The sequence below is a fragment of the Motacilla alba genome, chromosome 9 (assembly GCF_015832195.1).
Source record: "Motacilla alba alba isolate MOTALB_02 chromosome 9, Motacilla_alba_V1.0_pri, whole genome shotgun sequence".
NCBI lineage: Eukaryota > Metazoa > Chordata > Aves > Passeriformes > Motacillidae > Motacilla > Motacilla alba.
In genome coordinates this window covers 5,946,464-5,973,281 of record NC_052024.1, presented here as the reverse complement: position 1 = coordinate 5,973,281, position 26,818 = coordinate 5,946,464, and the positions used below count along the sequence as shown (strand labels likewise).

The following is a 26,818-nucleotide window of genomic DNA, read 5'->3' as shown; positions in this document are numbered from 1 at the left end:
TCTGTGACAGTATTGATGGGTATATTTTAACATGCAAAAACTGGTCAATAAATCTTGACATTGCTTTCCATCCATCTGTAGAAATGGGAGAGTGGAGGAAAGGGAGCAGGAGGAGGAGGAGGAGGAGGAGACAAAAGCTGTAGGAAGCACAATTATCCAAACTTAGCTCCTCCACAGTGAGCTTCTGGCTGTAGTCCTGCCAGTACAGGTGCCATTTGCTTGTATGATCCTGAAACTTAGAGACTCTCCTGCACTTGGGGCAGCTGGTTTTTGTCTGAGCTGTGTCCCTGTATCAGCTGCAGTACCTCAGCTTTTTAGAAGGTTGCATTTTAAGTTTTTGAAACCTTTGAGAATGCTGCTTTGTGTCACTCGGTTGTTGTGACTTTGGACAGCCCCTGCTAGGTAAATCTGCAGCCCTGACAGTGCTTTGTGTCGGGAGCTTTGTGTGGCTGCATAACTGGCTCAGAATCTCTTGGAACTATTTCATACTAAAAGTGAAAGCATTGGCTGGAGGTGCAAAGGGCTGCTTTTCCTTCTGTGATTGTTCAGCTGGTGTTTGATACCCTTCTCTGTCTAGGAACCCCTGAGATATGGCTCTCTGCTGTTTTCAAAAGCCATAAGATGAGGAAATGTCATGCAGGCTGTTTATTTCCTCTTCTTCTGTGGAGTTCCTGTGGCTGCTTCCTCAAGTCACTCTGGCTCGTTTCAAGATCTTTTGTTTTGCTTTGGTGGAAGGTGATGTAGGAAAGCTCCAGAGCTTGCTAACAGAATTTTATAATTTATTCTGTTTGTGCTTGATTTACTGTATTTCAACATGGAGGTAGAGCCAAATTGTCACCTTTCCTTGTATCCATGCTGCTTTCTCAGGGTTTCTTTTGCAGGAGAGATGCAGGTATGGGGGCTCACTGGGGGTGCTGTGAAAGTCTCGTCTTTCTCAGTTGGGACCTGAGCTCACTCTTGTGTTTCACTGGGGCTTTATTCTGTGGAAGGAGTCCCAAACTTAAAACTGACTTCATTAAGATGTTGAACTTCAGTAACCTCTGTGTAGGATCAAGGTCAGCTCCTCAGCTTCCTTCTGCAATAGTAATTTTCATTGACTACTCATTTTCTCAGGATGTAGACATTTAATAATATTGGGTTTTATTGGTTAGGAATCATTGAAACTGAAAGATCATATTTTACTTGCAGACTGTTATGTTTAATGTCACTTCTTAGTTGTCTGAAGTGGCTATATCTGGTGCCTTTAAACAATTACACATTAAATATCAGAATAAAACCAGAATTTCAACCACAGTTGGAAAATTAGTTCCTCTTGTAAATTTTGTCAAGCTGTATTTAGATGGAAATTAGATTTTTCTCTAGTTTAATGTACTCCTAAAATATTTTAAACACTCACACTGTGTTGATGTACTAGCATGCACTGCATTTTATTTATAGCTAATTAATTAAACTGATTGCTTTTGGGTTGCAATGTTCTGAAACATTGTTAGAGCTGATAAACATCACCCAGTAGTTTTTTCTGCTTTTCTCAAGTTGTAGGAAGAAAATCACTCTCACTGCTTTTTCAGTCTCTAGGTTGTTTCATAACTTAAAGCGGAATGGTCACAGGTTCAACTGATGAAATGATATTTTTATTTCTTTAAGAAGCAATAAGAGATTGAAAAAGCTGGTTTAGCACTTCAGGAAGCAATATTCCCAAGCACTTAGCTAGGAGCTCTTCAGTATTTTATTGTTGGGAGCCTGTGTTATTCCTTCTTACAGGTTTTTTCCATGTGCATGACTTTATTGCACTATAATACATGTCAACATAAATATCAGATTTTAAATCTTTGCATTAAATTGATTGTAATGCAGGTTATTTAATTAAATGATTTGGAATTTAATTTGAACCTAAACTAAGATTTAATATGCAGGATATTAGAAAAGCCCAAACCAAAAACCCAGCCAACCTCAAATGCATCTTAAGGGCTCTGTTTTATGGAGCTTCAGGTTTGTCTTTTGACTCTCCACAGAGTTTCTGTTCCGAGCTGAGAAACTCACTGGTGCTGAGGTGTTCTGGCTGCAGGTGCCAGCTCGGAGTTTTTCTTGGGAGGCTGCTCCAGCTGTGCTGGTGCCTGGCAGCTGGATCATAACCTGGGCTTGGAGCTGGGAGTTGGAAAGGCTGGATCTCCCTCTGGATCATGGTTCTGTCCCAGGTTAGGCCTGGAGACACCGGGGATGTTTTGTTCTTCTGAAGTTCTCATCTCCCTGTAACTGCATTGTTACTGCTGTTCCTTTTTCCTCCTGCCAAGGACTCCTTTGCACAGAGGAAATGGGAGCAGGGTGCCTGACATTTGGAAATAAAGTGGGGCTTAGTTTTGGACTCAGTTTCTGAGCTTTCTTTGTTGCCTCATGTACAAGATAGTGATCTTTGCTGCTTTTTTTTCTTGGATCTATCTCATGATGCCTTGGATCTGAAATCAGTCAAGCTTGAACTTGTTGGAGGTAATGTTCTCAAATAAGGGAGTTGCCCTCAGTTTTTCCAAGGTTTGTGATTCACCAAGGACCTGATGGTCTGGGACAGCATATGGTAGTTCCTTGCTTCCTGGGGAACTAGCTTCCAGATCAGGAAAATCTCTATGAAACATCATATGGAATTACGTAATTCTTTTTCATAGTACACAAAAAAGTCTACTACTATGCAGCATTTGAATGTGGCATTTTAAGAGTGTTCTTGCTTTCCACATCCACAGTTTCCTGTGTATTCAATAAGGTTGCTTCTGTAGGTGGCAGCTTGGAGGAGAGAAGCATGGCAGGGAGCTTGGGAGTGCACACAGACATGGGGACCTTTGAGCCTTGTCTCTGGCAGGTTTTGGTCATATTACCAATCTGAAGGTATTTGGCTTGCCTGCAAGTTGAAGTTGGTCAAATGTACGTGTGTTGGATCTGTCAGATATCTCAAGCTTTGCCATTTCTTTCCTATCTGACATAAGTTTTCTGAGGAACTTTATGAACGCAGGATGGAGAAATTCATCTGAATCATTTACAGATCAGGACTGTGCCCTCACTAACCCTCTCCACTTGGGTGTTCTGGAACTTGGCCATGCTCCTGCCACTTGTGAAAGGGTCTCTAAATCAAATTCTAATAGGCAATACTTATTAAATGGCTATAAGGCTAATAAACCGTTCTCTTAGGCTGTTAGGGATTGGGGCAGGAGTCACAAAAGTTGGGTAGTGTTGTTTTCAGTTTTGGTTGTTGTTGTTGGTTTTTGGTTGTTTTATTTTTCTCCCCACAAAAAAAAAATGTAAAATCACAAGCACAGGGTATTAAAACATCACCAAAATCTGTTTGTTAATTTCCAGAGTGCTTGGTTAGTGCCTCTCTTTTAGCTGCCTGAGATGCCTTTGCAGCTGTGGGTATGGTGCAGCTTTTGATGACTCTGGTGCCTCTGGGCAGCAGGGAGAGGCAGCCTCTTCAGGAGTCTTGGAGTGGCCTGAGCATTTAGTACCTGAACTTGACACATCTGTTGGTGCAGTTTCCATTAGTCCTTCGAGACATCTGACCCTTGCTTCTGCCAGTGTTTTGGACTGACTCTTGTATTTCACAAGCTTTTAAAAATTACCTTTAATGTGAAGGGTTCAGCATAGAAACCACTGAAGTACTGTTTCTGATTTTAGTGACAACTTCATCCCCATTTGTGGAATTTTCAGGGGCTTCCAGCTTAGCCCGTCTCCTGACCTTGCTCTTTTCCTCCACCTCCTGCCTCGTGGTGTGCAGTTACCCACCTTAGGGAGACACAACAGGAAGGTGCAGCATTTCCCGCTGATGCTGAGCTAGGCGGAGCTGGGCTGGGCTGGCACTTGCTGTTCCGTGGTGGCTCCTTGGCAGGGGGGTTCCTGACTGCTGGGTTCAGGTGTGCACAGGACTGCAGCCGAGCTGCTTTTAGTGATGCTCCTGTGCTGGAGCTCTGAGATCACAGCTACACTTGGAGCTAGCCTGGAATTCCTCAAGCACTCTTCTGCATGCATGGAGAAATTCAGGGAGAACGGACAATTACCTTTTGCTAATTGAGCTTTATGGAGGTCCTGTTTGTGCCAGTAAGGTGTTGCCTGCCTTGGCTAAGAAGTCTTTTACAACTCTGGTGGAGGGAGTTGTTAAACTTGGGGCACTCGGGATACCTGCTTGGTGCAGTGAAATCTGCTTTTGCAGTGCACACCAAAGGGCTGTGTAGTGTTCCTGCTGGCCAGGGCAGACCTTACAGGACAGGGCTCCTCTAGGTTTCTTTAAAATTGCAGATAGCAGCTGGGAGAGACACGGAGGCAAGAAGATGTGCTCACTTAAAGCAACCACTAACACTCCCAAATTGTTTGAATAAATTATATGCATAATGATTAACTTAACAATTTTGCTGCTAACACTATAATCAATCTAGTTTTGGTTTTTTGGTGATAAATACCTGAAGTTGATCTCTCTTTATTCTCTGCTCTTAAAGGCCCCAACAGCTAGAAAGCTTCTTAGAAATGAATCATCCTGATTTTTCGGAAACCAGTTCTAAGTTGCAAGCTTGCTTTCAGATTCTCTGGATGTTCATGTATGCTCAATGTGCTCATTTGAAGAGAAAAAAGAGCAGGAGGTGATAGTTTTTAGGACGCAGTAGCAATTTTCTGAACGAGGTTGCAAACCACAGGTTTTCATAGGAATTCTTAGTGTGTGCAACCAGTGTCCACTTTCCAAAGTGCATCCCATCTTCTGGTACCCTAGTACGAATGCCTGTCATGTGTGTAACCTTGCAGTGACTCTCAGGTGGGAAAATGCTCTGGTTTCCACTTAATTCCTGATAATTTGATGTACAGATGTTTAGGTGTCCTGCTGAAATACATGAAAGGAAGCCTGGGGTGAAGAGCGTAAAAGCCTGGTCTCTGGAGACTTGTGATGGTTCCTTGTTCCTTTTTCTTAGCTTGCCTTTCCCTGCACCCAGTAGATTATTCAGTTAATACTTTAAATTACCAATATTTGATTTCCCAACCAGTAGTGGGGTTTTTAAATTGTTTTAGAAGTCTAGTGACAATGTGGGCACAAAGAACCAGTATATCTAGTTTTTGTCAGTAATAAGACTTCTTGGTGTATGGTGTGCATGTGAGATAGTTTGGGTTTTTGCTTACTTGCAGGAGTTGGGATGTAGTGGAATCCCAGAGCTCGGGGATATTTTCCTCTGGGCTGAGGAAACTGTGCCCTGAAGCACTGCCCAGTCTGTAGCTGCAGCATGGACGTGTGGAAAACTGCTTGATAAGCCTCATGGAAATAGTAAATTCTATAGATAAGCCCTCAGTACCTCAGCATAATTTACCAGGGTTTGTTTTTCTTTCTGGATTTACAGAGATATGAAAAATGCTGTAATTGGAAACAACAAACAAAAAGCCAACTTGATTGTTTTGGGAGCAGTTCCAAGGTATGTCCTTTGCTACTCTCCTTTTCACTGATTCACAACAGGTCTGGAATAATGACCCTTCGATCACAGGCACTTTTTTGTTTTAACTTTGATTGTAGTTGACTGAATACTTTCTTAATGTAACTGAGAGAGACTTGAAATATCTGTTAAACTCATGTATTACAGAACAGGCTGTTGAGTAATGCTTTTCATTTAGAATTTCATAGAATTCTCTAAAGTAGTCTTGGTGTTTTTATTGAACTTTATCAGCTCAGGAATAAAATCTATTTTTTTGACATTGATATTAATGATGGATGAAAGTGGTTGTATCTTAATCCTGTTCTTCAGCCAATTGCCTGGTGAGTTCATAACTGAAAATGTGTAAGGTTATGTTTAAGATTTAATTTAAAATATTGAAAAACATCTGAGATAATTTGCTTGTCTGCTCCACTTGCTTCAGTGGATTAAAAACCATTGATCATACTTTATTGTACCTTGCTGCTTCAGCTGATGTTAACATTTTCTGGACTCTGATTCCACTAGTACAAATTGAACAGGTGACTTTAGCTCCTAGACTGCTCACTACAGCTTTCATTTCATCCCTCTTCTCCTCCAGCTTTCTTTCAGCCTCAGTTTGCAGCAATGGAGAATGAAAACCTTGAGCACTGCAGTCCTTGTGCTGTCAGTGTGGCACCCACCTGTATCTTTTTGCTTAAATGGCAACCAGGCCCCAAACTATTCTGCCTGAGAGCTGCTGCTGCTGCCTTGTCAAAAATGCTTTTTATTTGCAGAGAGTATCTTCTCACTGACACACCGAGTTTGTGCCAGGGCTGGCCCTTGAAATTCTCTAGGGATTAGCAGTGGGGCCACCCCTGTACAAAATTTGCTGGATTATCTTCTCTTTCAATCAGCTACAAACAGGTGAAGAGAAGACTTCACAGGAGATGTAAAGATGAAAATGGACATTTGTTGAAGATGATGAGAAATTTAAGGAATTTTGATCAGCAACAGGTCTTAAGCAGTTTTTGCAAGCGCTGCTGATTCTTGTGGTTCCTATTTTAAAAGCTATAGAAAAACTTCACCTTCCAAATCTAGAATTTGTAGGACTTCTGTTCTCTCAGTTATTCTGCTTTTTGCTGCTGCTTGTTTTGTGCCCAGTAAGGAAAATTCAAAAGTGCTTTTTTGTTCATTGTTGTTAATGCCTTTTGGCTGTCCAGGTAAATTATACAGTTAATCTACAACTGCAGAGAAATGACTGGCCCTGGGAAATGTTAAAAAGTGAACTATCACACTTGTCCTCTCTTCAGGACAAGTTATCCTCAAATGACCAGATGTTTCTTCAGAGGGATTCAGAGAAGGCTCTTCAGACTGGAGGACTAGCTGAAATACATTGAGTTATTGTGACCAAAGGTGATCCTCCCTGGCTATAACCTGACATCATCTACCCACAAGTGCCTTTCTGAAGGTTTTACAATTTCCTCAAGGTGTTGCAGCCAGACTTCTCTAGATTATAGACTCTGGTTTAGAGAACTCCTCTGGTTGTTCTCTGTCAAGGAGGTGGGAATCCTTTGGCTCTTTTGATGTGCCTTCTAATCAGTGAACTGGAGTTCAGGGCCCTGGGGAATTCCAGTCTGCAAAGCCAAGCCTTTCCCTCAGTGAGGAGAGGAACGACCAACATGGCATTCTTTGGTTTAAGTCTTTAGAAACATTTTTCTTTTCACAGAGTTCAGTTGCAGGCTCCCACGGGAAGTTGATTCTCTTCTCTAATGGGAATGCTTAGAATTCTGCTGCAGCTTTGTCCTGTGGTTCAGCTTGTTTTTTACTCATTTCTTGCTTCTCTCTCCTTCCCCTAGTATTCCTCTATCAAGCTTTCAGAAAATACTCTTTAGACCCAAGGAACCCCTGTCACTCAGTGGAAAATAAAACAGTATCTTCAAATATTAGAGCAGACTCATATGGGGTTTAGAAACAAGTCTAGAAATATCTCTTGTTTGAAATCAGGCCAAATACTACTGGAATATATGAAATAACCCTATTATTTTAAAATACTGCAAAGAAATGCAAAGTCCTTTGAAGATCTTCCTACAAAGGAAGCAATTGCTGTGGAAGAATGGTGGATCCCTGTCATTTCTGGGCCAGCGGCCTCCTGAGTCTGTGAGCTGCCTCTTCAGTGGTGTCATCTTTGGAAAGGGACATGTATCAATACCTTAAATGAATTTTTTAAAGTTCAGTCTGACCTGTGGTCATCTTTGGACTGCTTGTTCTGAAGAGGGTGCTAGGGAAAACAAAGTTGATTAAAGAAAGCTTGCAGAGTTGCCATGTCTGGAATTTAAAACTAGGAGGTGTTAAAACTGTACTAATGTGTGCACAGACTTGGCCCTGGATGTTCAGAATGGAAATAGCCAGCTTGTGTGTGGATTTTGTTTCCCAAGAAGTGATTTTCTGTATCTCTTCCTAGAATCATAGAATTTCCATTCTCATGGAATGCTGGCATTGGGCCCCTGTCAAAGCTGCAGAAATGTTACTTTTTGAAATTCTTGCTTTTTAGTAGTAGTCCTAGAAAATAGAATTTTTAAAGTTTAGAGGGGAAAAGTTATTTTAAGGCCAAGTTCTTTAAGTGGCAGACCAACTTAAAGCTAAGACCCGACAGCATTGGCAAAAATAGTTTCCTACTTGTACTGTCCTTCAGCTTTTTTTTTTCCTTCTACCCCACATTAGTGCTAGCAGAGACCAAGAAATCCACAGTAATTGCTGGTGTGCTCCTTTACTCAGCAGTTTTATAAGAACAAATCCTGCAGCTTGTCTATCACCACATCAGACACCTCTTTGGAGTCCAAGTTCAATATTTCATGCTTTCTGTCAGTTCTTCTTACAGCCTAAATCTCCGGGAAATGATGGAATCATCAGTTCAAATGTAAATTGTTGTTTTTAAAATAATCTTAATGGGCCTTCTGAACCAACTAAGTGCTGTTCATCTAGTACAGTCTATAGTGCTGCTGGCTCCCAGTCCTCTGAACTGTAAATGGCTCACAGAGGTGGGATTGGAAAAGAAAACCCTTCAGTGAAATGAGCTGGAGGAAGTTCCTGATATCAGTCAGTGTTCCAAGTCTGTGGAGCAGCTCTTGGTGCCCAGAGAGATGCAGCTTTGCTGGTTTGCCATTGGAAGCAGCAGCAGGGCCTTTCAGTCCTGGGGTCATTTCCTTCCTTCTTTCATGTGGGGATGGCAGAGCACAGGGAAGGCAATGTTAAATTCCAGTGAGCAGAGCAAAACTCTGTCTTCCTGTTTGTTGTAGTTACCTGTTGGAGCTCTCTCCTGTGTGATTTTGACAAAAAGCCTTACCTCAATGAAGTTATTGCTGATCTAATTATTGCTGAGAGTTCAGCATTTAAAGTCTAATCCACTTCATGGAGAGCTTCATTCCTTTGCTCCAAAATTAATACAGTTTTTAAATAAAATCTTAGTCCCAACCACCCAGGGCCTTTAACACAATCACTAAATCATTCTTGTCACTTTCTGAAAATGATTTTCTGACTTCCAGCTGATTGTTCCCCTATCACATAAAGTCAGTTATTTGGCATTGTAAGGTGGTAGTGCACTTCTTCCCAAAGCTTTCTCTAGGTAGGTGCACCTCAAATTAGCTTTTGTGTAGCTAATTTTAACCCTTCCCTGGCATTTATTAGTGATTCTGTTTAACTGTTGGGTTTTTAGATCTTAAAAATTTCTTTGGAGTACATTTTAAAGGCCATGTAGAACGGCTGAAGGACTCTCTTCCATTCCATCACTTGAATTTTGAGTTCTGCACAGCAGACTGTTAGGTTGCCTATGGAAGTGAAAACTAGTAAGAATTTAGGATTTTAAATTGTTTCTAGGGCTGTAAGCACACCAACATAAAATTTTATGTTTTGATTTATTGTTAAACATAATCAAATTCCTTCAGGCAGTATTCTTTTAGAGTTTGCCAAAAGAACAAAAGATTGCTGCTTTGGTAGCTGTGTAACCTGGTAAAAAAGGTGAGAAAGGAAATGCTTTAGGTGGCTGTGCTCCTGGCAGTGCAGGGGAAATGCCAGGTTGGTGTAACAGAGCTCCTCTCACAGAACCACCCTGGGTGCTTCTGACCACGTCCTGCCTGCACTTCTTGTCTTGTGTTTGACTGCACTGAGACCTGCCTCAGCTCAGTAGTCACACCAAACCAACTCTCACAGAAAGCAGGTCTTGTTCTGTGGAGTTAAAAATGAGACAGATGAGCAGATAATGGGGAGAGCAGGACTTGCCCTACAGCAGTGGAGAAATGTGCCTTGAAATGCTGAGGGGCTGCTGGGGTGGCAGTGCCATGGATCTCCATCAGTGGGAGCTGGAAAATTGACCAGGACAGCCACTTCAAATGGTTCCATGTTTGATCTTGCCTCAGAGCAAGGCCTGAGGATCTGTCAGAGCTCCTCATGCCTGCAGTGCTCCTCTGTGCCCACCTGATTGCCCCGGTGCCTGCAGGAGCTGCGGGCTGGCCTCTGCTGGGGCTGTTAGTAAATGTGCTGCTATCAGGTCTGCACATCTTCTGGGACCTTCCTTGTCCCTGGCCTGTTCCCAGCTTGCTTCCAGGAACTCCATGCACTTGGACTCAGTACTGTGAGGTCTGTCATGCACATTAGGGAGTGTTTAGTCCAAACTTCTTGGATGTCCTTAAGAGGTCAGGACACAATTGTTTCCTGATGCCTTGTTCTGTTCTCTGTGCAGTTTGCGTTGGGATTTTCTGTCACGCACCCCTCAGGGCAGGGATCTGTGCGAGGTGCTGTGGTTTGCTGTCTTAGGGGAAGGAGCTTCACCTGCCTTGCTGGTTTTCCAAGGCTTGCTTTGCTCTAGGGTGGTGAGAGAGGTGGGGAGCAGAGGCTCTCCTGTGGTTGTCCTTTGCTTTTCTTCAAATCAAGTGAGGAGTCAGGACCTGATTGCATAATTAGACATCTCTTAATGAGGAATAACTCTCTCCATAAGGATGATGTGTATAACTGGAACAAGGTATTCTTCTAACACAGCTGTGGAGTACAGGTGAGTCAAGGCAAACATTTGCAGTCAGCAGGATTGTGTGAGAGCTGTTGTCTAGAAGCTATACAACCCCATAAGTGCCTGTTCTGATAGCAAAAAGAAGGTTGTTAATACAAGATGTACTTCTAATGCCACCTTTTCTATTGTGTATTTTTATTAGAATTTTAAGTTTCAAGTTTAAAAATATCATGTAGAAGGTAGCTTATTATACCTTCTGTTACTTCTTAAGGAGCTGGAAGAGTCAAATCTCTACAAAATTATTCAAAAATGTGTTCTTAATGCCCTCTTTCATGTGCTGATGCTGGTGATATCAAGCTCAGTGAGACTGTAGTGTAATCTTTTTGTATACAATTGAGAATTTCAAACTGCAAGTGAATGGGAAGTAAAAACAGCTTGATTTTTGGTATAAGGTCACTTGATATCCTCAGACAAAAACCTTTTAGAACTGGTTTGTCTTAAGGAACAGTAGTTGTTCAGATGGTGAGCATAAGCTGGCTGATATTCCAAATCAGACAGGAATTTCTGGAAGATTTAGAATAAAGTTTGAAGGTGTTTTATCAAAGTCAGTGGAATGAACAGTCCAGTGGTGAACATAGCAGTGAGACATCAGTCTTGAGCAAAGTGATAAGGTGGTTGAAGCAGGACTAGGTGAAGATGTTGCTTTGTGTGATGCCTATTAACACACTTTTTGTGGAACAAAAGGCTTTTATAATCTCAAAAATAGTCTTAAACTGAACCAGTGTAATTCACTGGAAGTTAAAAAGTGAGTGCTGTTGGTGTAAATTTGTCTCTGTTTGGTTCCAGGGGCTCTGTGTTCCTATTCTGGTATAAATGGCTGCAAAGAAAGGATGCATTTATGTTTTTCTGAATGGGTCATGGAATGGTCTTAGGGGGAAACACTGGAATAAATTCAGCTCAGACTGGAGATCTGACAGTGGTGATGCACTGGGATGGAGGGTTTTGATCTAGTAACCAAGAGGAGAGACTGTGCTGCAGCCACCTCAGTGGCCTTCAAGTCACTTGGAGGGGGATGTGTGAACAGCTCGAGGGAGCTGGGAGCACCAGGCTGGGAACCAGGACAGGAACATGGAGTGCTGGGGGAATATTCCTGCTGTAAACAGGGCTCCAGGGGAGGAGCCAGGGCTGTTTCCAAATGAAACATCATTAAAGAGGAAGGGGAGGGAAAACTTGATTGGAGTAATGCAAAATGTGGAGTTTCAAATCCAGACCTCTTGCAGCTCAGTAGATATTGGAACTCTCCAATTTAGTTACATGAAGGATCTGACTGGATGCAGGTTTTGTGATATATATGGAACAGCTCATGGAATATTAATGTTAGTGAGGATGTCTAAGCATTAGGATAAATTACTAGAGCTGCAAGCTGAGACTCCTTGTTTTATTCCCAAGGGAAAAGCTTTCTGTGCAGCCAGCTTCCCTACTTACACACTGCGTACTGCTCAGCTTGGCTTTCTTAAAAAACTGTGCACTGTGTGAAATATTTCAGAAAGAGTTATCTTTGCTTTGTAGGGCTTTTTAGGGAGTAGATTTAGCCCAGGTCCCTTGGATCCAGCCTCTGGAGATTTGGAATTACCATTGCTTCCAGAAGGGAAACTGGTATCTCACTCCAGGATAAATTTCTGTGACTAGCAGTCATAAAGATCACTCATTTTTGAGTCTTCTTGTGTAAGAATCTACAGCTATTTAATTTGTCACTTCAGATATTATTGTACAGAAATTATTCTGAAGGCTTTTAAAATTATACTTGGTTCTGTCTTTGGGAAGTTCTGGGGAAAGTGATTGCTTCTTGTTATGTCTGAAAAGTAGTGCTTTTTAGCACTGAAAAGAACAGATTAGAAAAAAATTTGTGTTCCTGCCTTGTTTGAGCTATTCTCAATACATTAATTCCATTCACTGTTTGGAGCTGACTCTCACTGGGACTTCCAGCATGCTCAGAGGTCACCTCTGTGCATGCAGTGACTTTTTATTCCGTGTTCTGTCAGCCAGCAGGGCTAACTCACTTCAGCAGTGCTTTCATCTGTATGATCATCACAGGGGTTTTCCAGGGAAGAGCTTTTGGGCCTTCTTGCAATGGACTGGAATGGAAACATCTTCCAAGGAAGAATTAAGATACAATAAGATAATTCCACAAATAGTGTATTCATCCCCTTTGCAAGGGGCTGGTGATAAATGTTCAGCTAAGCATGACTCCATTACAGCTCTCATTTATTAACATCCTTTGATGAAAAATGTCTTAAGCTTCACAGCACTCACTCTTATCCTGGGCTCTTCCTCCACGTGCCTGCCTCTGGGGTTTGAGGAAGTGCTGAGTTTCATCTCCTTGCCAGGTGTTTTAGGAGCTTGAGAAATTTTTGTGACAGCTTGTGAATGGGCTGGAATGTGAAAAGGGGCATTTCTGTTCTTTTTAACTGTGAGGTTGGTGCTCAGACTGGATTGGGAGGTTTAAATCATGCACACGTTTTTTATGGTGAGGAACTCTGGTGCATCACACCGAACTCGGTCATCGTGAAAGGAAAGAGAAAGCTGAGCTGAGTCTCTTCCTTGCTAAGCCACTGTAGTTCTCTTGTTGAGCAGCTGCTTCCTGTGGAACTTTTCTACTTTAAAATAATCCATGGTTTTCCCAGGTGTGCATCATGCCTCCAGCTGACCTCATTTCTGTTTCTTGGCATGATTGTTCATGGAGTCCATCGAAGTGTCTCTCTGGATGGATTTGCTGTCCTTCCTCATTTGGATATGATTTCCTGGATATCATTCCTGACATCTGAGAAAAACAAATCTTAATCACTTAATTGCCCTTAGAAGGGCAGAAGTTGTATTTTATATAAATGTAAGTGGAAAATATCTGAAGAAGCCTTATAGAAATTTGAAAAAAATCCAAATACTGCATTTTAAACCGTGGAAAATGCTTGTGAAGATGTTATAAGATCTTTCCATCAGGTTCATTTAATTTCTTGTTTGTTGTAATGAGCTTTACTGCAGGACCACAGGCTGAAGAGTGTCAACAAGAACATTAGTACCTTTGAACATTAGCACCTTTTTGCTGTTTAGACAACCTTTTCTGTGTATCTGTGCTTTTGTTTTCCCCTGAAGCACACAAAAGTGTGTTGTGGTGATTCTAGCACAGCCTTGTTCCAGTATTTCTGCTGCTTTGGAATCCAGAGGCTGGCTGATAAGGGATAAGGCTGCAGATCAGGGATCCAGATTGTGGAGGGACATTGTGTTCTTAGAACATGTGAACTATGAACAAGTACCTCAATCATATTTTCAGGTTTCCAAAATCCAAATTATAATCTTCCCTTCTGTCCCCTGCATATAAATGCCATTTTCCTTCTTTTTTATCCTGATGATATTAATGTGAAGGAGGAATTCATTACATCTTGGCTGAATTTGTATAGGCTAGAGGTTGGGAGCAACAAACCAGTCCAGGATGTTCCCATGGACAATAGAAGGATGTGGATCTTTGTCATTACTGCTTGACAGTACTTTATTAATTAAGTTTTATCTTTAGTGACTATATGGATTCTCCTCACTTTAAACTTTTTGTAATTTTATAGTTTGTCATGGAAGTGCCTAATTTTCAATGTTACTTGGTGTCAGTTCCGTCTTGTAAAGACAGAAATAGAAAATATTACAATATGCATGTCTAGCTCTGTGGAACACCTGATGTGAACCTCAGATCTATTTTAAAGATGTAGAAAAGGATATTATTAGTATTTCAGAAACTTATTTTATGTAAAAAGGGAACTTAAATTTTGATCTTCACTAATTATAAAGTTTAGGTAAGGCTTTCTATTTTAAGCATGTTATACTTGAGGTTGTAGTCAATGTGTTTAATTTTTGCTCTTTAAGAGAAGCAGAACTGTAACATTTGTTCCACGTGTGGGGTGTTAATGGGAAAGAAAATAGCAATTACTTTCCTTGGAAGAGAAAAGTCTTCAGAATTTCATGAGCTTTTGAATTTTTTAAAAATCCTTTTGGGAAAAAGAAGTCTTTTTATGACATGGTACTGAGGGGTTGGAGCATGTCCAGGGAAGGGAACGGAGCTGAGGAAGGGGCTGCAGCAACAGGGACAGCTGGGGGGGCTCAGCCTGGAGAGAAGGAGGCTCAGGGGGAACCTTCTGGCTCTGCACAACTCCCTGACAGGAGGGGACAGCTGGGGGGAGGTCAGGCTCTGCTCCAGGGAACAGGGACAGGAGGAGAGGGAACAGTCTCAAGCTGTGCCAGGAAGGTTCTGGTTGGATATTGGGAAAATTCCTCCTGGAAAGGCTTGCCCAGCCCTAGCACAGATGCCTGGGGCATTGGTGGTGGAGTCCCCATCCCTGCAGGGATTTAAAAGTTGTGTGGATGTGGCATCTGGGGACATGGGGCAGTGGTGGCCTTGGCAGTGCTGGGTTAATGGTTGGACTTGATGATCTGAGAGGACTTTCCAACTTTAATGATTCTGTGATTCTGGGACTGAACATTTCTGCATAGAAGCAGCAGGTTATTTGTTCAAGGCCTTGATGATGAGAGGAGGCCATTGGTGTGGTCTGTGCAGGGAAGACACAGCAGATCTTCAGGACTTTCTAGTGAAAATGGAAGGAAATACTCTTGCATTTCTGAATTTCTAAATTGGCCTCTAGGTTATTGAAAGCTATTTTTAAAAAGGTTATTGCTACTGACATGTTTTAATTAGTAATTAGATCAATATTTACCAACACATACAGCAGAGGAGTCAGCCAGAGTTAGACCAGTAGATGAGATTGTGCTTTCCACATAGGAGCTCAATAATTTCTTCTCGTCCAGGATGAATTTTAACCAGGATCTCTCAGTACATTTGTACATGACCACAGAAGCTTTTGTTTCCTGTCATTACCTAATCTAGACAGCAGAGAAAAAAAAATCATCTGTCTGTAAAGAAGTAATAGTAGTGCAAAGTTATCTGATTCCACAGGATTGAGGGAGTGCTATTTTTCCTTAGTGGTGATTTTGCATACCACTGGTTATGTATTTTGCTTCTTGATACTGTAGAACGAATCCAAATTAATTGGGACCCAAATGACACCGTTGGCAAGATGTGCTTTAGGCTTGAAGTGATCCTGTTTAGCTCCAGTACAGCTGCCTTTCTCCACATACAACTTTCTTGGGCTTTCTTTATGGGATCATTTCTCAGTGTTCCAAACTCAGATTACCCTCAGCCCACCCCTTGCTTGTGCTTGATGATGGAGTTACTTTGCAGTTGTGACCCAGAAGAAATCACTGCCAAAGATAACCATCTCCACAATGGTAATCAGGTGTTAAGGTTCTCTTTCCTATCAGCCTCAAACTGCAAACTCATTTCCTTTAACTGAAATTTGGGATCTCCCTGTTGTCCTGAAAGGCCCGTCCTGGATGTCAGTACTGTGACAGTACCTTTTTAAGAAAGAGCAGTGGGGTTTTTCTCTACATCAAGTAAAAGTTGTGTAGGAACACACAGTGTGAAAAGGTTGTGAATGGAGTGTTAACTCTGCTCTTTTGCTCAGTCTTCATCTTTCTATTAAGGTTTTCATCCTCTTTACATAGCAGGATTCAGATTATTTTCTTTCAGACTGAAATTTTCTCTTCCATATGAATTTTCCTCTAAAAATACTTGTGTTTGCAGGTTGCTGTATTTACTCCAGCAAGAGAGCTCAAGCACGGAGCTGAGAACAGAATGTGCGGTGGTCCTGGGCAGCCTTGCCATGGGGACAGAGAACAATGTCAAATCCCTCCTAGACTGCCATATTATCCCAGCCTTATTGCAAGGTACTCTTCCCTTAATGGATCTGTGTCAGTAAATGTTCCTAAAGTACTGAAATAAACAAGGATCATGAGACTGAATGGTTGATGTGCCCATATTTATAGGATTGCTCTCACCAGATCTGAAGTTTATTGAAGCTTGCCTGCGATGTCTCCGTACCATTTTCATCAGCCCTGTAACTCCAGAGGATCTGCTGTACACAGTAAGTTGTAAGCAGATTATTATGTCTTTTTAAAGGCTGTAGAGAGGGTGGGAGTGAAAAATCTTGTTGTCTGGAGTAGTAATAAGGCCTTGTTTGAGCAACAGCATTAGCATTTCTCACCTGCCTTTAAGGCATTTGGTGTCTCTGACATTTATGGCTGGTTTGATATCAGCTGGTCACCAGGGTAGCCCACTGATGAAGAGAATACCTACATGTTCAGACTTGTGTGCAATCTTTAGGAGGGAAAACTGTCTCTAAATGGTATTTAGAGGTACTATTATCAGAGCTATAGTGGCAACAGAGAAGTACCATTATCAAAGCTATACTGGCAACAGTTATTTTCTGAAAGTTAGTTTTATCCAGCACTGTCCTCCCTCTCCAGCTGGGAGAGGGCTTGCTCAGTTTTTGTACTTCCAGTGGAAGAGCTTCACCTCTAAAATGTCTCTGCTCTTAGTTGGTATATGTGTGATTTACATTTAAGTGACAGGAGGATAGAAAATGTGCCTCCCCACTTGCTGTAGTCCTGAGTTTGTCCTGGACCATGTGCCAGCCGGGCTCTTGGTGCTGGCCCTGCTTAGGTGACTGGGCAGAGCCCTCTCTGAGGGTACTGCTGTCTCTGGGGTTTGCCCAAACCCAGGCATTGCCTCTTATTGGGAAGGAGGGGCAAAGAGAGTTCAGCAGCTTTCCTTGTCCTGGTGTAAGGTGAGGCGTGGAATGAAAGCTGTAATGGACCAGCAATCTCTTTCTGCTTGGAAAATGGGAGCATTTCCTGAGTCTGGGGGAGGTCACAGAGCAGCTCCAGCTTCTGAGGGTAACTGGGGACCCACAATGAGAACCACTCTGGTCCCACTCATAGGGAGCTGTTGCTTGCTGAGGAAGTCTTGATGCTTGCAGAGAAGGGCCCAGCTGGCCTCTCATGTCTTACTGTCTCTACAGTTTGGCTGTTAATAGTCAACAGATTTTCTTCATGATTTTTTGTCTCGTCAGTATGCACTGCTGCAGTGTCTGTTTTGTTCTCTATTCATTTTTCCAATGATTTTTACATTTTAATTCCAGACACAGGTAGGCAAACTGGTTGTTTTCTATGGACTCAATCTTACCATACACCTCTTCTGCATTTCATCTGCCAGCTAGTCCATCTCAGAAAGTCAGCTTGCATTTAGTGTGTATAGACAATCAGCCAGCTTTGTCCTCCACTGTTCACTGCCTTTTTTCCGGGTGTTTGGTGATTGTTCAGCATGGAAAACCTCAATGCATATTGTATGTGTGAGCACCAAAGGCACCTCTCCAGAGTGATCCAAGGGCTTCCTCTTTGTGTCTGTCTTTGGCTTCACTCCATGCTCCCACATTCCCCCAAATCAGCCTCTAAGAGTTGATAAGTGCAGAGGCATCTGCTTCCTGCTCTCAGCATCCAGAGAGGGGTGTAAGATGACTGTCTCCATTAACAATCCAGATCTCTTCCTGGGGATCAGTGCTCCATAGGGACTTTTAATTGCTCCCTATTTGGAGGAGGGGTTTGATGGCTTGAAGGGAGAGGAAGGGGTAGAGAAATGGACAGAAATGGGAAGGAACCAGCATTAGCACAGAAGTAACCACTACCATGGGAGCAATATGCCTGAGGACTGGATTTGGTGTTTCATACTTTGCTTTCTCAGCTGCACAGCAATGATATCAACTGCTCCCCCAGCCCTTCTTCAGGCAAATGGGGTGTCCTGGAATTAACCATAACTACAGGAAATGATCATTTAGTGAGGGGTCCTTGCTCCTTAGTTCACTTGTAAAACCCATTTTTCTATTTCCCATTCTAGTTAGATACCTCCAAGTTAAGTATTTTATGATTATGCTTGAAGTCCTATTTCTGAAAATCCTTTTTTTTTCCTTCTCTTGTGGGAATACCCAAAGCCATGCTTTGAAAAGAGCTGAATACAGATCCTTTGATAAGATGCTTTTCTTATCTCTTGGAAGGTACAGCCCCAGCCCACACTGCTGCAAGCTGTGTTTCACAAGGCAGCAGTTGAGACATTGGCTTTGCAATTAAAGGAGTAATTATGGGCCTAATGAACACTTCATGGTAGACATTCCAACACTGAGAACAAGAGGAAGAATTCAAAATTCCCATTTAGCCACCCTGCTCCCTCTTTGTTTCTGGTCCCAGCAGCTCCGGGGAGACTGTCACCATCTCTGTGCAGCTGCAGCACTTGAAGGTCTCTCAAGTTCTGCCATTTTCAGGTCCCATTTTGAAAGGTAGGAGACCAAGTTTGTCAATGGCTTTGCATTCCAGACCAGCAGTTTTGGAAAAAACTTCTGGAAAGTTGGATCTTGAGTTGTGTCTAACATGGAAACTTTCCCAGAATTTTTTCATGATTTGACTGCAGAGAGAGGATGCTCTCTCTCAAACCTTGGGCAGGACTGTTTCCAAGACAAGGTGTTGGGAGTTAGTTTAACATCTCCAAGAGTGTTGCAGTCATTCTAGAGGTTTCAGAGGACCTCTCAGTTAAAATCCAGGATATACAAGTGCTTTAAAGAGTGCAGCTTAAAACATCCCTTTCTGTTTGTAACAGGTGCACATCACCCACAGTAAATGGAATATTTCTCCCAGCAGAAGTGCTGGGTGTCAGAACTATCCTTTCCTCTTGAGCCTTTTCTTATGGACAGAAGCCTGAAGGATAAACTGCTGCCAGTTTTGTGTAATTAATTCTGTTCAGTTCCATGGATAAAACAGTTCTTCAGAGGTGGAAACATTTGGGCAGTTTCCTGTAGAAACTTAGGGTTTGTACTGAGAAAATGTGCAGATCCATCCCTCCATCCGTCGAGCTGGATGAACACTGAGCTCTCAGAAAGGGCAGGTTTTTAGGGTCTGATGCTGAGCTGTGACACCAAGTTATATCCAGACCTGCTGTGCCAGAGGCATCCTTGTTAATGGAGGCTTCCTGCACAGGCAGCATGCAGGCTTTGGTGCTGAGACCCATTTTGTGACCATGCTGCACTTGGAAATGAGGAATGGCATGGAGCTCAGGGAGAGAGATCTGTTGAGGTGCAAACATACGATCAGGCTTCTTTATTTTCCAGGATTATTGTGCACTGATTGTGATGTTGTGTTGAACACTGATGGGGCTTGATGCCTTCAGCTGCTGAGGACTGGCAGAAAAGGACAAGAATCTGTTTTAATGGCTCAAATGCATTAAAAGACAGAGGAATTCTGTGTGTGTTGTCAGTTGGTGTTGCTTTAACCCAGGGAAGTTGGGAACAGGCAGCCCAGAGAGGTTGTGGGGTCTCCCTCACTGTAGGTATTCCGGTCAGGAGTGCTGTGTCCTGTGCTCTGGGGTGGCCCTGCTGCAACAGGGAGGTGGGACCAGCTGACTGCTAGGCTCTTCCAGCCTGACCATTCTGGGATTGAATGGCCACTATTGCACTGCAAGCAATCCAGTCCCTTGCTGGCCTTTGGGTTCTGATGTTTGGCTCTGGGCTCTGTGTAAAGGCAGATCAGATGGAGCTGCTGTTTGCTAAACCCTGAAAATGTTGCTTGGAGTAGGTAGTCCCTTGGTCTTCCTATGCACATAAGCACAAAATGACCATGGATATATGGCTGGTGTACCTGGGAGAAAGTCTTTAGAAAAAACTTTCTCTCTGTAGGATGCTGAGATGCCAAATGAGGCTGTTGCATGTTGATCCTTTCCAGCTGGTGAGAAACAAGCAGTAGAAACAAGTTGAGTTTGTGCTCAGTGTTTCTTGGCTCTCTTGTCCTATTGTTTTCTGTAGAGAATAAGAGGGCTGGACTGTCAGCAGCAAAGCTTCCTAAAATAAGTATGATAATTGTGTATATACATAAATAAAAAATATTAAATAAATACTGCAAAGCTTTGTATAATCTCAAATATTTTTTGCAAATAGGGGAGACTGGTACATGTTTATTTTGACAATATTAAAAAGTGTGGTGGGAAATTTCGCAGGTAATTGAGAAGTAAAACTTCTCATAACCAGGATGTCTGTGTGAAGATACAGTCACTGAACAGTCAGGCTGGTGCTGCTTTCAGTGCTGTCATGGGAGCTGAGGTGCAGGATGATTTTGCTCTAGTTTCAGTTCACCTCTCTCTAAATCAGAGGGTTGTAATTCATCATTGTGCAGGTAAAACAGAGTCTGACTTTGATTTTTTGGGCCAATATAGCACATGTGCTTTGGAAAGGAAGGCTCATTCAATCCTTCCCTTTGCTCAGCTCCCTTTATCTCATGGAAGTAATTTAGTATACTCCTTTCCAAACTAAAATACCCATTGTTTCTTTTAATATCACCATGGTTCCTGCCACTAAAATGTGCTGGTAAAAGTAACTGAAAGCTTTTGAACATTATGGTTTTGTAACTCACCACAGAGATAAATAACTGGATGTGTTTGCAGAAGAGAACTTGCCACAGAATCATGGGAAAGCTTGGGTTGCAAGGGACTTGAAAGATCATCTTGTTCCAACCCCCTGCCTTGGCTTAGGGAACCTCCCACTGGAGGATAAGGGTTTTCTTTTGCTGATTTATTTGGGATTCTCTGTCACTAGTGTCTCTGCCAGTGACACTGGCAGTGTCTATAGTGTGTGTTTGACTGCAAGACATGATGACTTTCCATGAATCAGTTCCAGGGGACTGTGCCCTCTCCAGGTTGGCACTGCGTTCCCTCCCTGCTCCCTTGGACTCAGAGCTGGGAGAAGAGCTGAGTCAGCCACACTGGTGGGAAGACAACTAAGGCAACTCCTGGACTAATCCCTGGCAGTGGCCATGTTTGATTTTGGAATGTTCCCCCCCCCCCCCCCCCCCCCCCATTCTTTTACTGGTTTTGTCTCAAATATTTTGGAGGCAAATTGCAGAAGTTTTATTCCTGTTATTCCTATTTATTCCAATTGCACTGCCCTTTTATTCATTTCCCATGGGGATTTGGCTCAGAACTGTCACTCGTGCCTTCAGCTTTTAATGAACTGCTTGTATTGATCTTGCTCTGTATCCATAAAAGTTTTGGTGGAAGGAAGAACGCTGAGTGCAGAATCAGGAGTGCTCCTTTAAGTAACAAGCTGCAAAGAAGCTGTGCTGAAATCCAGTTTTAATACTCTTCTTTTCCCCCTTGTTTGCAGGATGCTACAGTTATCTCCCACCTCATGGCACTGCTCAGTAGGTCTCGATACACACAAGAATACATATGTCAGATCTTCTCCCACTGCTGCAAAGTAAGAAAGACAATTCCTGTTCTCTATGCAACTTGTGTTTCTGGCCTGTAAGAACTGTGTGTGTGCTGCCTTTTGTGGCAGGAATTTTGGGCCAGTAATGACTGAACTGGTACTGCTCTGCATTTGGTACAGATTTATTGGGGTTGATATATGCTGCTCTGCAGTACAAGAAAATATGCAAATATGGGGGGTTTATAGGCTTTGGCTGCTAAACAAAGCCAACAGTCTGGGCAAGCATGTCTCCACTTTTAGCACTATAAATCTTGGAATGCTTCTGGTTTTCCTCTGAAAGTCTGGGGATAGTGTGAGCATCTCTTTGCAGAGGTTGTGCAGGTGCTTTCACCTGTTTTAAACACAGGGACTGTTCTCTAAGAGGTGCTGTTGGTTGAGAGGAAAAGAAATGCTGTTCTCAGCTGAGCTCTATCAATTACAGGTTCATCCAGATACATGTTCATTCCTGCTATGTAATGCAGTTCTGTTGATATGAGCAAACTGATTTAAAACCAGCTGCAAACCCCACCCCAAGCATAGTTTTGTCTTTCCCTTCCCCCCACTCCAAGTTTCCCCACAGCACTGGTTTTTATTGTTGCAGTTTTTTGGGAGTTACTGTACCAGTGAGTTATACAATAACTGTATCAAAATAATTCAGGGTAGGAAATGAGCTTTTTACAGCATCTTTGCCTTTTAGTAACAGTTTAAAACCAAAGAATCACAGATTACGCACTAACAAATGAGAAAGTTCCTAAGTTTATGAATTTGTAAGTATTTACCTTGAAAAATATCTTTCTACCTTATCACTTACAGTGAGTCCTCTGGAACTCTGACTTGTTCCTTTGTTAAGTATCTGTGTTCTTCTGCCTTGACTGTTATTTATGCACACTCATCCCTTTGCATGTCTTCTGCTAAGTGAAGCTGAGGACTGAAAACTGTCCATTTAGTGGGATACAAAGATAGAACTCTGCTAATATTTAGAGAACTGTTTAAAGAAAAGATGAAGACAAAATCCTAGACTGGACCAAGGAAGTTCACATCTATACCTAATAGTGGAAAAAAAATTTGGTATTTGAGGAACAAAAATGAAGCAGTGAGGCACCTCCTGTTTAAGTGGCCTTTGAAAGTCTCCTTAACAGGCTGAAGAGCTTGAGCAGGTGAAAAATCAGGCCATGTTGGCCTACAAGAAAAATAACCCAGGACTAATTATGGGATGGTAGAGGAGTCAGTTTATACGATCAGGAGTTGGCTCTGGGAATTTAAACTCTGTTGGCTGGGAGAGAACAGAAAACAGTTATAGTCATCTTTTTCCCAATCTTGCAGCTCCAGCAATTCCTGGTGGCTTGCATTCCTGGAATGTTGTTTACAGTGCAAATGCACAGTCACTTCACAAGTGAGGAAGGTCTTCTGAACTCACCATTCCATTTTGAGTGCCTCCTCCAACCCCAAATCTTTCTCATTTTAGAGTGAATGTCTGGAAAAAATCAGATTTTTGGAAAGCAATTGTTGGCTGTGTAAACAGAGAGAATCCAGGCTGCACAAGAATTCAGGGTAATGGGTATGAGTGTGAGGAAATGGTTGCATTTGCAGAATAAACAGCTGCATAACAAAGAAAAATATTTGAGGTTGAGTCAACAGATCATCACAAATGTTAAATTGATCAACAACTCATTCTCTTGTCCAGGAAAACGCAGCTGTTCAGCAAAAATTTGAAATGTCCCCTTCCTTCTGTTTTGTTTAGTTTTGGGGTTTCAGGTTTATAACGTCAATGATTGTATTTTCAGACAGAATAAAATGCACCTCATACAATGAAGACACATTTGCAGGGGATTTTCTCACTTCAATGAATAGGCAAAGTACATTCTTATAATTCAAAACAAAAATATATATACTGAAAGTTTCAGTATTCACTGCATTTTAAATGAAGACTCCATCTTCCTCCAAAAGGCCCTGAGAGACAGAACCTTTCTTACTTTTTTCCTTGGAGCAATAAATAAACCTTTGTATTTAGGTAAAGCTTAGCATAAATTCTAGGAGGCATTGGTGCTTTTATTTCTTTTTCCTCATCTTAGTAGATGTATTAATTGAACTAACAGTGACTTAGCACAGCTCCTGCCCTCCTTGTCCCTGCACTGTTCTCAGTTCACATCTGGTGTAGCCATTTCTTTCTCTGCCTTTCCAGCATTTTTGTTTTTGTTCTCAGGTTTCTGCCTTGCCCTCTTCCGTTTCCCTGGAAAAGCTCAGACCAGTTCTCCCGAGCTAGGAAATCCATCATTTGGGTTCCTAGCATATTGCTGCTGGTTTCTGCTTTTGCTGCTCTCTTTTGCTGCTTCTCCCTGCATGTTTAGAGTTAAAATCAATGGCAGGGGAGCATTGCCCTGGAGAAGAGCCATGCTGAGCAAGGGAAGTGTTGATTTACAGGGGAACAGATGCAGTTCTTAACGTGCAGAGCCAGGATTCTATCAACATAGGAGCAAATAAGTAAAACTGAAATCAGACTGATATACCTGGGATGTGAAAGTGCAAGTCAAAATTAACTTTCTGAGAGTCTCTCTGTCTCCGTTCATTTGTTTTCAGAGCAAGTAGTGTGAGCAGGTAGAATTTATTATTTTAGGAAGGATAAAGCTTGTAGTCAAGGCAGCTTTCTCCAGGCCTCCTTCTGTTGGGTGACCTTAGGCTGCTGCTGGATCCCTGCCCCAAGGGACAAAGGCACTTAGGTACCTGCTTGTCGTTGTGGAATGAGTTGTTACATTGTGCTACCCTAATGTTTCCTTGAAAATTGGCATTTCGTGATGGAAAATTGTGCAAGAAGCGATGTCTATTCCTGAAATATGTCAGTCATTCATATTTGGAGAACAAGGTCACTGTCAGAGGAGTGGAACGCTGTCACTGTACCCAAGGTGGAACAAAACCAGGCAGCCCTGCTGTTAAACTGGGGCCTGAACTGCTTGGGAATGCTTCATCATATTGTCAGGTTTTCACCTTTATGTTTGCAGCTGTCCCTCTTTAGTGCTTCCCTGCTTGTGCTGGTTGGTGCAAACACAGCGTGCACAGATTAAATATTTCCAGTTGTGCAACTCAGATACACCCAGGTGTCACCTCTGTACAGGCATCTGTCCTGCTTGCACAGAATCTGTCACCTGCATCCCATGGAGGAGTCACTAATACTTGGGAATTACTAAATCTAGGGCAGTATGATTTCTTCTACTTTAAACTCACTCATTTTTTTCACATATTTCAATATCTGTTCTTCAGCTCCAACACTGGCATAGCTGCGGCTTTAACTCATTGCCTCAGCCACTTCTGTGTGCCAATGTAAGTGGTTTTCCTCCTTCAACCATGCTGTTTTAATTGCATTTTTTGGTAGAAAGCTCTTGGTGGCAGTAGCAGCTGAAGCATCTCTTAAAGCACCAGATATGTTACATCTGAAAGTAATTTAATGCTTTTTTCTTAGAGGTAAGAGATACTCTAAAAATGTTCTTTTGACTGTGAGAGAAATCTGATTTCAGTTGTATCTCAGATTTGAAGCTAGTGTGTCACTGATGTCTACCAGGGTGTAAGAGGTGCCATTGACTCAGCCAGGTTTGAGCAAGAGATTAAGGAGTGAAGAGACTTTCTTCACTTGCAGATTAGTCAAGGAAATGCACAGTGGGATGAGAAATGCTGTGGCAGCCTGTAAGCTGAATTTAAATGTGCATAGCCTGTGCTTAATGCAGAGATGACCAGAGCTATGAACCTACTTTTAAAGAGAGGTTTGCAAGTCACAGACCAGCTTTGGCAAGAGACTGCTGAGGGCTGCAGGTATTGAGATTTCTTGTTGTTTTTTCAACCTGATCAAGCCTTGTCATGCTACAGAAGTTCTTAGACCTTTCTCCTGCAAAATTTAGTATTTGTGTTTAATTCCAAGCTCTATTTTGGAAAAAATACTGACATACCAGCCATTACCAGTTTAGGTCTTGAATAATAGGTGGTGGCTGGCCAGATTTATGGCTAAACATGCTTGAAACTTAAATAATAAATAATAAATAATTGGAGGAAATGTCAATTTCGTCTCAAAGCACAGTCACTCTGTTTGGAACCAGTTTTAGAAGAAATTCCTTCCCTTTTGCAGTTAGAATTGTTGAAAATGATTAATATGAACAGTGAGGAAGACATTAGTGACTGGTGATCTTTTATGATTTGTAGAGGAAATCAGGAGCTTTCAATTGCTTCCAGTAGGAAGAGTAGAAACAGAAGTTCTCTATCCATGTTTCTTCCTTTGTGAGAGCTAAAGTCATTGCCTATTGAAGGGGAGAGTGGAAATGATTACCATAAACGAACAAATGCTACGAAAATATAAGTTGAAGTTGTTTATATATAAAAAAATAAAATTGTTATGCCAGCTGATTACAAAGTAAATGTTAGGAAATGTATCTTAAATATTTAACAATAAATTGCAGACAGTGGAAATCTCTTGCATGTTGTCTTACAAACCCTGTGTTGTGTTTCCTTTGAAGGGTCCAGATCACCAGACAATCTTATTTAACCATGGAGCTGTTCAGAACATTGCACATCTGTTGGTCTCCACCTCCTACAAAGTAAGACATTGCAACTACTCTGTTAAACATGTGTTTATGAAAGGAATTCAAATGGAAATTATAAAAACCATGTCTGTGCCTGTGAACCAAAGCTATAAACAGGTATGATGTGTATTTGTAGGATAACAGTTGCTTTTACTTGCCATATTCTGTCACAACCAGAGCTATTGTGCTGGAAAGTTGAAGCAGCAGTAATGAAAACAGGGCTGCCTAGCTTTGCTCCAAAGAGGAGCAGGCACTTGGCAACCCAAGTGGTCTGATTTGTTGAACAATAAATGTGAATAAGAAGTAAAGCTGAAGAGAAGCAAGTGTGGTCTGTCCTAAACAGTAAGAACTACCTGTAAAAATAAATGGTTGTGCAATGTGTGGAGGCCACCAGCTGCCTGTGTGTTGTGCTCCCTGAATTCCTGAGTCTCTGCTCCCTTCTCTGTTGTGTTTTGGAAGTCCATCCTGGACCATCACCTCAGAGGACATCACGCTCTGTCTGTAACTTGGTGGCCAGGAGGGTCAGTTCCTTCTCAGTCCTTCCTCTTGTGAAGAGAAGAGCACAGTTTAAACGTGTACAGCTGTATAAGGGCAAGTGAAAGACTAATACCTGAACTAATCTAGGTTCTGTGATCT

At 42.1% G+C, this 26,818-nt stretch overlaps 1 protein-coding gene across 4 annotated transcripts in view; it reads left to right on the top strand.

Moving 5' to 3' along the window:
* ARMC8 (armadillo repeat containing 8) overlaps positions 1-26,818 on the top strand; it is a 60,223-nt gene that overhangs the window by 9,862 nt on the left and 23,543 nt on the right. For 2 of the 4 annotated variants that reach the window (XM_038146407.1, XM_038146410.1), the window contains 6 exons: positions 5,358-5,429; positions 16,085-16,227; positions 16,327-16,424; positions 21,537-21,629; positions 24,876-24,935; positions 26,117-26,197. In XM_038146407.1, coding sequence (XP_038002335.1) covers positions 5,358-5,429; positions 16,085-16,227; positions 16,327-16,424; positions 21,537-21,629; positions 24,876-24,935; positions 26,117-26,197 — 547 coding nt within the window. The remainder of the gene's footprint in view (positions 1-5,357; positions 5,430-16,084; positions 16,228-16,326; positions 16,425-21,536; positions 21,630-24,875; positions 24,936-26,116; positions 26,198-26,818) is intronic. The other 2 variants (XM_038146409.1, XM_038146408.1) reach the window with 2 other exon arrangements.